Source organism: Lipotes vexillifer, unplaced genomic scaffold (assembly GCF_000442215.2).
Source record: "Lipotes vexillifer unplaced genomic scaffold, Lipotes_vexillifer_v1.1 scaffold802, whole genome shotgun sequence".
Taxonomy (NCBI): domain Eukaryota; kingdom Metazoa; phylum Chordata; class Mammalia; order Artiodactyla; family Lipotidae; genus Lipotes; species Lipotes vexillifer.
The window spans coordinates 765,326-777,754 of NW_006790237.1; the positions used below are offsets into that span (position 1 = coordinate 765,326).

General features: G+C 58.6%; 2 protein-coding genes across 2 annotated transcripts; both read right to left on the bottom strand.

The window, feature by feature from the left end:
* Positions 1-31: 31 nt before the first annotated feature.
* Positions 32-2,936, bottom strand: LOC103090165 (uncharacterized). Its single transcript, XM_082931295.1, is given in 7 exon segments — positions 32-74; positions 852-1,089; positions 1,136-1,271; positions 1,582-1,588; positions 1,757-1,864; positions 2,619-2,712; positions 2,813-2,936. Coding segments are annotated over 7 exon segments (750 nt in total).
* A 2,188-nt stretch (positions 2,937-5,124) lies between these two features.
* NTF4 (neurotrophin 4) lies at positions 5,125-9,134 on the bottom strand. The gene is made up of 4 exons (XM_007463339.1): positions 9,076-9,134; positions 7,799-7,862; positions 6,699-6,822; positions 5,125-6,076 (listed from the first exon to the last, which is right to left on the bottom strand). The coding sequence occupies exon 4, from the start codon at positions 6,062-6,064 to the stop codon at positions 5,432-5,434; it is 633 nt and encodes a 210-aa protein (XP_007463401.1). The 5' UTR covers positions 6,065-6,076; positions 6,699-6,822; positions 7,799-7,862; positions 9,076-9,134; the 3' UTR covers positions 5,125-5,431.
* Between the last annotated feature and the right edge of the window lie 3,295 nt (positions 9,135-12,429).

Sequence of the window (12,429 nt, forward strand, 5' to 3'; positions counted from 1 at the left end):
CCTCCTCCGCGTCCCCCCCCCCCCCCCGCGTTTACCTGGTCTTATAGCTGCGGGCTGTGGGGGCGGCAAGGCCACTGGGGGCGGCAGCATGGTGGGGTAACCTGGACACTAATCTCCCCGGGGGCGAGAGGCAGACAAGGTCGGGGAGATGCAGGAATGGCCCAGTGGCGCCCCCCTCCCCCCACTCCCTGAGTGGCTTCTGCGCCAAGAAGCAGAAGACGCCCAAGGTGAAGCAGACTTCACAGACTCAGTCCCCAGGTGCTAGGGAGGCCGTGGTGGGAGCACAAGAAATAGGGTATGGGAGGCCGCAGCTGTGCCCCTTGCCTTGTGGGCCCCCCCTCTACCCATCCTGAGGGGAGCCCGCCAGAGGCTGGAGCGCCGCCCCTCTGACAATCCTCCAGTGGTTATAGGCTGAAGCCTCAACCCTGCTCCACCTGCCGTAGACTGAGTCCAACTTCTTAGGAGGCGGGTGGCTTCGATGTTGGATTCTGTCCCCAGAGTTGGGGGGTGCCCCTCCACCAGGGATTCAGCGGGAATCCCACCTGCCCCACACTCAGGCCCCCAGAAACCAGGATGCCAGAACTAAACCCAACAAAGAGCGTGGTTTAGGCTATTTAACTCTGTCGACTGAGATAAGCTCTGCCCTTTCCGCCGCAGAGGTTGTGTCCCACCCTCTAGCCCGCAGCCCCAAGGTACATTTTCCAGGCTCAGTCCCGCCCCCGTGATCGAGGGGACGTGTTAGATTCGTCCCGCCCACAGCCCAAGCTCTGCCCCGCCCCCAGGTGGTGGGCGGGGGTCCCGTCTTAGCCCCACCCAGTGTATCCCTAGTCCCAGTCTTCCAGGCTCGGCACCGCCCCCGCTTGGGGGGCGTGTCCAGGGCGGGGCTGGCCCGTCTGGCTCTGACTAGCGCCGGCTTTAAGAAGCCGTAGTTGAAGTTCTCGGTGCTGTAGGCTTGCGGCACGCTCTTGATGCCTGATTCGGGTTTCCAGTGGGGGCCGCCCCAGGGCAGCTCCAGCGGGCAGAAACGATCGAGCCGGCGGAGTGGGTGCAGCGGGGGGCTGTAGGATTCTTGAGCCAGAGCCAGCGCCCCGCGGTGCGGCACGACTGGCATCACCGGACGGGCGCGGGGCACGCGGATTTTTGGCGGACGGAGTGGCCGAGAGGAGCACGGACCGGGCGGCTGCTTCGGGCCGGGGCCCCAGGCCTGGGGCGTCTCCCCGAAGCTCCAGGAGGTCATCGAATCCTTGCGAGGGTAGCCTGGCAACTCCTTCCTGTCGGGGGTTGGGGTGGAGGCACGATGGGGAGGGCACAGCTAGATAGATCTTCGAGGACACATTTGTAGGAGTCAGAGACCCTTTAGGAAGCATGGGACTGGGGAGTCCTAGCCTGGATTCCTGGGTCCTCGAGGTATTTAAGGGCCTGGAATCTGGGACTTTTCACATCCTTGGAAAAGAGTTATCTGGGGGACTCAAATACCAAAGGAAGCCCGCCCTAGACCCTCAGGGCCACGTTCCCAGATCCAGAACTCCTTCTTGGGCCGTTTGCAGGCTTCCTGTTCCTGAGAGTTGACACTAAGTATACCAGGGCGCTAAAACAGGTGGGGGTTGGGTCTGAACTTCTGATTCTTGCGCTTGCAGGAGCTGAAGGCCGAGACTACTGAGTCAGAGACGGGGAGCCAACACCGCGGGGCTCGGCGTCCACCAGCCTATGCGGGGGCTGTGCAGGGGGTCGGTGCCAAGGGAGGACCCAGGCTCACTTCGAATAGGCCTGGAAGTCCCGGGCCGAAGTGGTCAGATAGAGCTGATGGCGGTCCAGGATGCCCTGGTCAGAAATAGTGAAAGGCTTGGCCGGCCAGCTCGGGGTTCTTCGTCCAGGGGATTAGAGCCTGAGGAGGATCGCAGGAGGAGGGATGAGCAAGAAAGGTTTCATACCCTTTTTCATGCCCTTTGTCCCAGACGGAATTCCTCTTCCTTCGGCCTCAACAGCGCCTCTGAACCAGGCCGCCCCCAGAATCGGAATCCTTCCTGGCCAGTGCACTTCAGCTTCGCTCCCCAAATCAGAACCCTTACTAGCCTCACCTCCAAAATCCAAATACTTTCTGCCCGTCATCGGACACAAAGCCAAGCACCCAGTCACTAAAAAACCTTCTCTGCTCCTCCCCTAGATTCAAACCTTCTCGGTCCCGCCCCTGGAATTCAGCTGCGCCTCGGGCGACTATTACTCCTTACACCACCCTAACCGGGGAAGCCAGCCCCGCCTTCCGCCCCAGACCGGCCTCAGAATATTCAAGCTCCGCCGGCAGCCTCAGAACCGCCTCCTAGACCCGCCCCAGGATTTACTAACTGTGGCCCCAGCCTCAGAGCTGGGATTTTGGGCTTCCAGTCCCCTCCTGCTCCTGGCTCCGCCTCAAAAGGCCTAAGCCCCTTCCCCACTCAATGTAACCTCCAGATTCTGTCCCACTCTTTAGACCCCACACTCAAAATTCCCTCAGACCCCGCCCCAGGGTCTCAAAACTCTGCCAGATCCTGCCACCGCGGTCTTCTCCGCTACCTGGGAAGGGCCCCCTCGGTTGTGGTCCGCAAGCTCCAGGGGCTGGGGCCGAATGAAGGAGGTGGCACCCCGGTCCAGGCTGGGCCAGCCGGTGTACTGCGCCCTCGTCTCACTGCACTGGTGCTTTGTGATCAGAGGGAGGCGCCAGCCGCGGTGTCTGAGCTGCAAGAAGACGACGCGGGGACACAACATGAGGGCGCACGGGACTCCAGTGCGGTCCCCAGCCCTGTCTCCCGCGGGCTTGGGCATCCCAGAACCTTACTTTTTCCGCTACATCCTTGATCCCCACAATCCGCGTGTGGGCCGCAGGTTCTGGGGCCTTGGGCTGCGCGTAGGGCCCGCCGTGGGTCTTGGGCACGTGAGCCGAGCCCGAGGTTGTCTCCCATCTGTTGGTGACCTCGTCGAAAGCCCAAATATGCAAATCCTGCTTTGCGGCCGGGGGCAGGGGCTCCGCGACCGTGGACTGAGGAGAAGGTGCGGGACGTCAGCTAAAAGGACTCAGGAGTCTCGTCCGCAAGCCCTGATCCTTCCCAGTCAGTCCCCAGCCCTTTCCTACCGCCCGTTCCAGGCATCCAGGTTCCCTGACCCTTCCTCTCTCAGACCCAGTCCCTGGAACCCTCTTCCTTCTGTCAGACAGGACTCTAAGCCCAGAGTCCCCTTTTCTCTCAGCAGGTGTCTGGATCCCCAGGCCCCTCCTTCAGCCTGGGCCCCCAGTCTCCTCTTGGCTAAGAGCCTAGGGTCCTCTCACCTGCACAGTGGGCGGGGGGAAGGGCACGGGCGGGATACAGTGGTGGGCGACGCCACTGCTGGTGAGATGCCAGCTGGGCTGGGATGCAGGCACCTTGGTCCCAGAGATGGGGGACCGTGGGGGACCGTAGCGCCGAGCTAGGTTCCGACCCGCCATGGTCCCACCCCCGCCCCGTAGCCTAGCAGGAGCCGGCTTGTTGTTGCCGTTGCCCCGGGTGACAGAACCCTCCCACCCTAAACCCAGCCAATGAAGGGCCTGCAGGCGTGCAGATGGATGGAGTGAGAAAGACACCCAGGCAGGAGGGAGGAGGATTTTGAGAGAGTACAGAGACCCCAAGAGGGGCACAAAAGCTCAGAGAAATGGTGGGGGGCGGGGGGGACGGAGACCCAGAGGGAGAGGAGGGCAGAAAGTGCGGGGGAGAGCAATAGAAATTCAGAGTTCAGAGAGTTTGAGACCCAGAGACCCAGAGAGGGGGCAGCAGAGAGAGGGGAACAGAGACCTGGGGTGGGGGGTGGTCAGAGACCCAAAAATAGAGGAACAGAGGGAGAGGAGGGCAGGGCTACCCAGCGCATCAGGGCATCCATGAGAAACATCCCCCTTTCCTATAGGGTCCCGGCCTCTTGGCCACCTCCTCCCTCTGCCAGGACAGCCCACCTCGGCAGCAGAGGGCAGGGGTGAGGGGCTGGGTAACGATTTCCAGACTTCCCCAGGGCTCTCCCTCCCTCCCTGTGTGTGCTGAAGGGCTCAGCATCAGCTTCGGCTTCTGTCCTGCCTGCCTTTGATTTGGTTGAAAACTTCCACCTGGGTATGGGGGTGGGCGAAGAGGGAGGGACCCACGGGGAAATACTTAGCAATAAAGAGGGGGGTGTGGAAAGAGCTTTGCTGAATGAGAAAGAAACACACACAGGAATGGGTGAGACAGTGAGTGAGAAACAGGGACAGAAAGAGAGCTACTGACCCAGAGATGATGGGACAGGAATTTAGACAGAGAGACAGCAAAGGAGGCGGCAGAAAAGAGAGCGGGAACCACAGTCCCAGAACACAGAGATGTAGAAACAAGGGCAAAAGTGTGTGTCTGTGTTTGCATGCGGCTATGGAGTGGTAATATATGAAGGGGTGTCCTGAGGGTGTGGGGTCTATCCCTGACTTCTCTTGTCACTTCCTCACTTTAAAACCCTTTTGGTCAAAGCCTCTGCCTCCTCAGCTCCCCATTATCTCATCCCACCAACCCGTTCTTCAGACAGGGAAAACTGAGGCTGCCTTCTGCAGCCTGGCCCAGGGTGCCACTGACCCCCTCATTCAGGCTTCTGGGGCCGCTTCTCCTGTTGGATTTTCCTGGCTCATTCTAGGCTGATCAGGGTCCAAATCACCCCTGATCCCAACCAGGGGACAGGCCAGCTTGGTCAAAACCTCATGCTGTACTCAGGCTGGACATTGGTAAGGTCTATTTCTTTACTAGTATAGGGTAAAGGTTGGGACAGGGAAGAGGGGTAGAAAACTGATTCCAACTCCCCACCGAGGCCAAACTCTTAAGCATCCTGACCTCCTGTCATTCAACCTTGCTTGTGCTCCTGCTGTGATAGGTAGCTCACTACCTCAAAACAGAATATCTAAGCCAACACTTGCCCTATCTAAGTAAGATTTCTCATTTGAACCCCAGCTCCCAACTAGTTGCCTACATGTTCCAGTTTTTATGCTCCCACACACACTTCTTGACATATCCCCTCCTTGTCACTCTCTCCAGGGTGGGCAAGGTGATGTCCTCTGAGATCGTATGGTCAGCAACTTAGAAGCTGAGGGCCTCCAATGGTCAAATCCACCAGAGCTGATCTGACAAGTTGTGTATTAAGAGCTCATAAACAGTAGGCACTCAGAAAATACTGGCTATCATCATCATCATCATTATTACCCTCAAGTTCATCCAAGAGAACTCCTATTCATCCTTCAAAACCCCATTTGGTTTCACCATCTGTCTTTCTTGCCCAGATTGAGCTCTCAAAATCGGAGAGCTGTGATTTTTGTGACCATTTGACGAGTTCCCAAACTAAGGCCTAGAGCAACCAGGCCACCCCTGAGGTCTTTCAGCATCCAGCTCTCTTCTTCCTCTACCTGCCCAGTTCCCAGGCGTGGGCCTCAGGCCCGGCCAGTCCGGCTGAGGAGCGTGCAGACACAGGCAGTGTCAATTCGAATCCATCGCCAGCCCACACGGCCCTGGGCATCGGTAGTCAATGCCCGCACGTAGGACTGCTTGGCCTTACACTCAGACACCCAGTGCCTCCGGTCCACACCCCGGCAGCCTCCTCCACCCCCACCAGGGCCACCTTCCCCAGCGCTGTCAGCCTTGCAGCGGGTTTCAAAGAAGTACTGGCGAAGGGGACTGCCGCCAGCCGCAGGCACCTCGCCCAGCACCTCCACCTCGCGCCCACGCAGGTCCACAGCAGTCCGGCGGTCTGTCACCCAGCCGCTGACTGCGTCACACACAGCCAGCTCTCCGCGGCGACTCGCTGGTGCTGTCTCACTCACCCCCCGCCGACTGCGGTTGGCCGGGCTGCCAGTTGGCTCCCCAAAGGCTCCAGCCTCCAGCAGGAAGAGCAGAGGGGGCCCAGCGGGGGTACCCCTGGACAGGGCTACTCGGGGGGACAAGAGGTCCCACTCGGGGACTGGAAATGGGGGCAGGGGTGAGGGTGAGGCGTGGGGCTCCATTGGGACACTGGGGAGGAGGAAAAGTAGGAGGATGGGGAGGGAGCCTGAGGGGTGGGGGAGCATCTCGCTGAGCACCTGAGGATAGAGAGAGGGAAGCTGGAATTAGAGAGAAGGATAATAACTTAGTGGGGGGGCCGATGGGAACTTCTGTGTGCCAGAACCACAGGGAGGCAGTTCTGGCACTTGTTCTAGAATTTTGGGGGACCCTATATTCTAGGACTTCGATAATGCTCAACTTCTAGATTAATCATAATTAGTCTACTATTATTACTATTAATAGCCAACAAATGGGGAAATACAGGCAAATGGGGAAATACAGGCTCAGAGAGGTTAGTGACTTGCACCAGGTCACACAGCCAGCAAATGCCGGAAGTGGAACTTGAACCCTGTCCCAGCAACTCCACTCTGCCAGTCTGGAGTCTGCAGTCTGGAGAAGGTTTGAGTTTCCAAAATTCTGAGAAAGGTCATGTTCTGGAATCCTAGGGAGACCCAAGTTCAGCTTAAAACTGCCACTGTGAAGGCAAGACACTTCCTCTCAGGTGGGGCTTCAGTTTCCCTGTCCATGAAATTGGCCCAGGGCTGGGAGACACTGGCAGGGGTGTGCATATCACAGTTTCTCTAGAACATTCTGGAAGCCTGTGGATTCTGGGACAGGATGGCCTGGAGAGGACTGATTAGAAGTGGGTGGTTACCAGACCTGTCAGCACCTCCTCCGCCTCCGAGCTCCGGGGTTGGGGGCCCCCAGGCTCCGGGGGGCCCCTGTGGGGGACGCAGGTGGCCCCCTCCTTCCTGACATCTCAGGAGAGGGAGGGGGCAACCACCTAGCAGAGGAAGGGAACAGGTAGGTTATAGAGGCAGGTGGACGAGGGGGCCTGAACACTCCCCTTCTCAGTGTTCCTTTTAAAGTGTAAGGGACCAAGAGTCAAGGCTGCATCCCCCTGCCCAGGTGATGGCTCCAGGATGGAAAACAGATGGGGGGAGGAGAGGGGAGGGGAGACGCTGAGGATGAAGGAAGCTGGAAAAGGTTACATCCTCCGCAGCCCATTCATCTCGCAGACAGGGGGCGGGGCTGGCCTGGACACCCGGGGCCCTGAGGGCCCACACTTAAGAAGCCCCGGGTCCCCGAGGCTGCTTCCTGGAATGTTCTCTCCTCACAGGACAGGCCAGGGCCCGTCCAAGACTTCTATTGCACATACCTGGCGTGGCCGCCTGCCCTGGCTGGGAGATGGGGAAATGGGAAGGGGGAATTGTGAACAGGGGCACATGTTGACCCAACCGGAACCCGGAGTGTAGGTTCCCAGCTGCCTCCTGCCTCAGATCTGGAGTCCTGGGCCCTAGCTGCCCCCTCCCTTAGGAGAACAGGCTCTCGCCCCCTCCTCACTCAGACCCAAGAGCCCCGGCCACAGCTGCCTCCTCTTTCAGGAACTCAGGTCCCTAGCTCCCTCCCTCAGATGCGGGAGTCCAGGCCCCCAAATCCCTCTTCTTTCAAACCCAGGAGTCCGACCCCCAGTGCCCTCCTCCTTCAGACCCTGGAGTTTTGTTGGAGTTCAAGCTCCTTCCCAGGTACTCAGATATACGGACTCCACGGCCCCCCCTCCCCCAGAAGGTTTAGCCAGGGGGTCCGGACTCCTGAGACCCCGCTGGGGGTCACGGGCTGTCCCTCTGGGACACTGCCCTCCTGCCTCAGTTTCCTCCGCCAGGTCCCGCCCCCGCCGGCCCCGCCCCCGTCCCTCCCAACCCGGCGGCAAGGCGACCCGGACGCCGGAATCCCGGGGGAGGAGGCGCGGAGGCTCTTACCTGGGGCGCACTCCTCGGCTCCCCCGGCTGCCCCTGGCGCGGCGGCGGCTCCTCCTCCTGCTCGCTGGCTGCAGGGACGCCCGCTCGCCCGCCGGCTCCTCGCGGCACAAGCTCCCGAGGGCCCGGGTCGGGGGCGGGGGCGGGGCGGCGCCCGACGGCGGAGGAGGGGCCGGGGAATCCCGCCTTCCACACGCGTGCCGAGACCTCGGAAGCCCGGCCTGGCTAGCTCAGCCCTCCGCCCGCCTCAGTCCCGGGAGGCCAGGCGCCAGCACCCACCCCTCCCTCCCTCAGACCCAGGAGTCCGGGTCCCCAGCCCCCTCCTCCCCCGGATCCAGGAGTCCAGGTCCCCCAGACCCCTCGTCCCGCAGACTCCGGAGTCTGGGCCCCCAGGCCCTTCTTCCTCAGCTCCAGCCGCCTCCTCCCTCAGACCCAGGAGTCTGGGCCTGAGATTCCTTTGCGTTCTTTTGCCAGTGAAGTGTCAATCCCCGGGCAGATTCCCACCCTCTGCTCTCATCCCCAACTCTCCCGGGAGCTCCAGGCCAGACATTAACCAGCTGGGCTCGGGGAGTGATAAGGCCCGAGGCCCCGGGGAGACGCTGGGTGAGGGGGGTCTCTCCCACATAAGTCCTCTCTGCTGGAATTTCCTGGGTGGGGACTGGGGAGAGGGTCTTGTCCTGAGTTCAGATAAGAGCAACTCAAGGTATTCCAGGACCCGGAGATAGACAAAGATATGATTTGGCAACAGAATGACCTGCTTAGAGAAAGAAAGTGAATAGTGACAGATGAAGGGAGGTGGGGGAAAGGCACAAAAATGGAGAGGAAAAAGGGACAGACTCCCAGAGAAAGAGGGAGACAGAAACCCAGAGAGAGAGAGAAGACACAGATGCAGAGAGAGGAGACAGACATGCTGAGGAGAAAAGGGGACAGAACCCCACAAGGGGGACAGAGACCCAGAGAAAGAGAGACCTTAAGACAGACGGAGATCAGACAGGAGTTGGAGTCCCAGGACAGACTTAATGCTTCACCCCTCCCCTGGAGCTATTTTCAGGAGGAAAGCCGACACCTGCCTTCGTGGAGGGTGGGGGGGGTCATCCCGTACCCCTCCCTCAGCCTAAATATAGCATGGCAAGGTGGCGGGAAGGGTGTCCCCGGATTAGGGTGTCCCCCTCACCTCTCCCCATCCGAGCCAAGGCCACATAGAAGGCTGCTGCGGTTGTTTATTGGGGTGGAGGAGGGGCGCTTCCCAGTCCCCCGGCTGCCCCTGGCGCGGCGGCGGCTCCTCCTCCTGCTCGCTGGCTGCAGGGACGCCCGCTCGCCCGCCGGCTCCTCGCGGCACAAGCTCCCGAGGGCCCGGGTCGGGGGCGGGGGCGGGGCGGCGCCCGACGGCGGAGGAGGGGCCGGGGAATCCCGCCTTCCACACGCGTGCCGAGACCTCGGAAGCCCGGCCTGGCTAGCTCAGCCCTCCGCCCGCCTCAGTCCCGGGAGGCCAGGCGCCAGCACCCACCCCTCCCTCCCTCAGACCCAGGAGTCCGGGTCCCCAGCCCCCTCCTCCCCCGGATCCAGGAGTCCAGGTCCCCCAGACCCCTCGTCCCGCAGACTCCGGAGTCTGGGCCCCCAGGCCCTTCTTCCTCAGCTCCAGCCGCCTCCTCCCTCAGACCCAGGAGTCTGGGCCTGAGATTCCTTTGCGTTCTTTTGCCAGTGAAGTGTCAATCCCCGGGCAGATTCCCACCCTCTGCTCTCATCCCCAACTCTCCCGGGAGCTCCAGGCCAGACATTAACCAGCTGGGCTCGGGGAGTGATAAGGCCCGAGGCCCCGGGGAGACGCTGGGTGAGGGGGGTCTCTCCCACATAAGTCCTCTCTGCTGGAATTTCCTGGGTGGGGACTGGGGAGAGGGTCTTGTCCTGAGTTCAGATAAGAGCAACTCAAGGTATTCCAGGACCCGGAGATAGACAAAGATATGATTTGGCAACAGAATGACCTGCTTAGAGAAAGAAAGTGAATAGTGACAGATGAAGGGAGGTGGGGGAAAGGCACAAAAATGGAGAGGAAAAAGGGACAGACTCCCAGAGAAAGAGGGAGACAGAAACCCAGAGAGAGAGAGAAGACACAGATGCAGAGAGAGGAGACAGACATGCTGAGGAGAAAAGGGGACAGAACCCCACAAGGGGGACAGAGACCCAGAGAAAGAGAGACCTTAAGACAGACGGAGATCAGACAGGAGTTGGAGTCCCAGGACAGACTTAATGCTTCACCCCTCCCCTGGAGCTATTTTCAGGAGGAAAGCCGACACCTGCCTTCGTGGAGGGTGGGGGGGGTCATCCCGTACCCCTCCCTCAGCCTAAATATAGCATGGCAAGGTGGCGGGAAGGGTGTCCCCGGATTAGGGTGTCCCCCTCACCTCTCCCCATCCGAGCCAAGGCCACATAGAAGGCTGCTGCGGTTGTTTATTGGGGTGGAGGAGGGGCGCTTCCCAGTCTTTGAGTGTCCACTCAGGTCACTTCCCTGACCTCACCATGCTTCCCATATACCCCTAAGCACCCAACGTGCCCCACCCCCTACCAGAGGAACTTTATGCAACTTTCAGTCTCTGATGGGGTAGTAGGGGTGAGTTTTCAAAGAGTAATGGGAAACAGTTTCCGTCTCCCCCTCTCTCCTTGGGTCCCTGTCCCTCTCTCTTCTCTGGATCTCTGGCCCCTCCTCTCTGGTCTCTTCCCCCTTCTATGGGTCTTCGTCCTCCCTCCTGTCTCTGACCCCCTCCCAGACCGCCACCCTCTTCTCTCCTGCTCTCCCTCCTCCCCTTGGGTATCTCTGTCCTCTCTGCACGTGTCTCTTCCTCTTTGGGTCCCTGTGCTGGGCTCTGTGCCTGCCTCCCAGACTCTGCCCTGTGTCTGTCACTGTGAGGGGGGTCTGTCTGTCTCCGTTTCTTTTCCAAATGTGCCTTTCTCTCCATTTCGGAGAGAAGTGTTATATTATTTAAAGGTCACATTATTTTCAACCTTTATCAAACACTTCTCACAATCTGTACCTTCTTCTATCTCTCTGTGTAAAAAGGTGGTTGGATTAAATCAGGGGTTTCCAAACGGAACTTGTTAGCCACATTCTGAGTTGTCAAGAGAGACTCCTCAAACCAGTTCACACCCTCTGATGCATCACACTGGTGCTCCTAAGTGAGATTTCATTTGACCAAAAAAGAAAGGGGGGTGGTTTCCTAGCTAAAAATAACAACAACTCTCTGTAAACCACTGGATGGATTTTAATAAATGAATACAAGTACTTTGAAAGTTACCTGGCACACAGGCAGCCCTATGTTAGTGATGTAACCATCCCCCTCTTCTTTCTCCTTCATATGCCCTTTAGTACTGAAAGACCTCTGACCTTGGGTAACCCCCTCCCCTCTGAGCCTCAGTTTCCTCATTTGTGAGAAATGAGGCTGTTAGACTCGGGAAGTCCTGTGCAGACGAGCAGGCTGATGGGGACACGTAGGGTCAAGCAGCAGCCCACAAGTCCAGCCCCCCCATCCCTCCCCGGGGACAAGCCACGCGACCTTGGGAAGCCACTCCCATGCTCTGAGACACTGCTTTCTCCCCAGGAAGATAGAGTGGGCCCTGCAGTTTGTCTGACACACTTCTTGAGCTGCGGGAGGATAGGGTAGTGCATCCTGATTTGGGATCCCTTTGTGATTCCATGGAATACACTGTGTATCTCTCTCAGGTTCAGGGGCACTGACTTTTTCTGCCTTTTTCTTTTTTGGTTCTCTTTCTCTGGGGTGCTCTGGTCTCTTTCCAACTCTGGGTCTCTGTCCCTCTCTCTCTAGGTGCCTGATACCTGCCCCCTCTGGGTCTCTGTCTCCCCCTCTCTCTGGGTCTTTTTCCCCTCTTGGGGTTTTTTCTCTTTCCTTCTCTGGGTCTCTAACCCTCCCCAGCTCTCTGTCCCCCTCCTTTGGGTTTCTATCCCCCCATCATGTCTGAACAGAGTACAGTTTCTCCCCCTTTCCCCTTCCCTTGTGGCTCTGATCTCCATGTCTGGAAGGAGAACTCTATGGGAAGACAGATAGAGAAGGGGTTTGAATGGCAAAACAAAGCAGGTGTGGGGTAAATGGAAGGGGCATCTACATCTTCCAAGTTCACCCAGAAGCCTTCTGTGTGACCAACTGAATCTACAAATACAGAACTTAGCCCTGCCCCTTATAGGGATGACACTGGGCAAGCCAGTTCAGTTGGTCTCCTAGAGTCCACATACCATATTCACTCCCTGACACATGACTCCTTCCCAGTGCTGTTATCCTTGGGTCCTGGCGCTACCACTAAATGCAAAACAAACCAGCATGGCCCTGTGGTGCTCATACATACAGTCCAGCTCAACCCAACGTTCCTACAGAACTCAAGGACGGAACTTGATGTAACCCAAATCAAACAGTTGTATGACCCAACTGAACTGGTCCTACGAGGTTCACATGATTATACAACTCATTACGACTCAACTCATTGTAGCCCCGACAAACTTCTAGCCGTATAACTCTACACAGTTCAACACAACAGAACCCTGAAAGACTCCTATGCTCATACTTTCCAACCCAACTTAACCTCATATGACCTAGAAAGCTCACATTCTATCACATGAATCTTCGTAT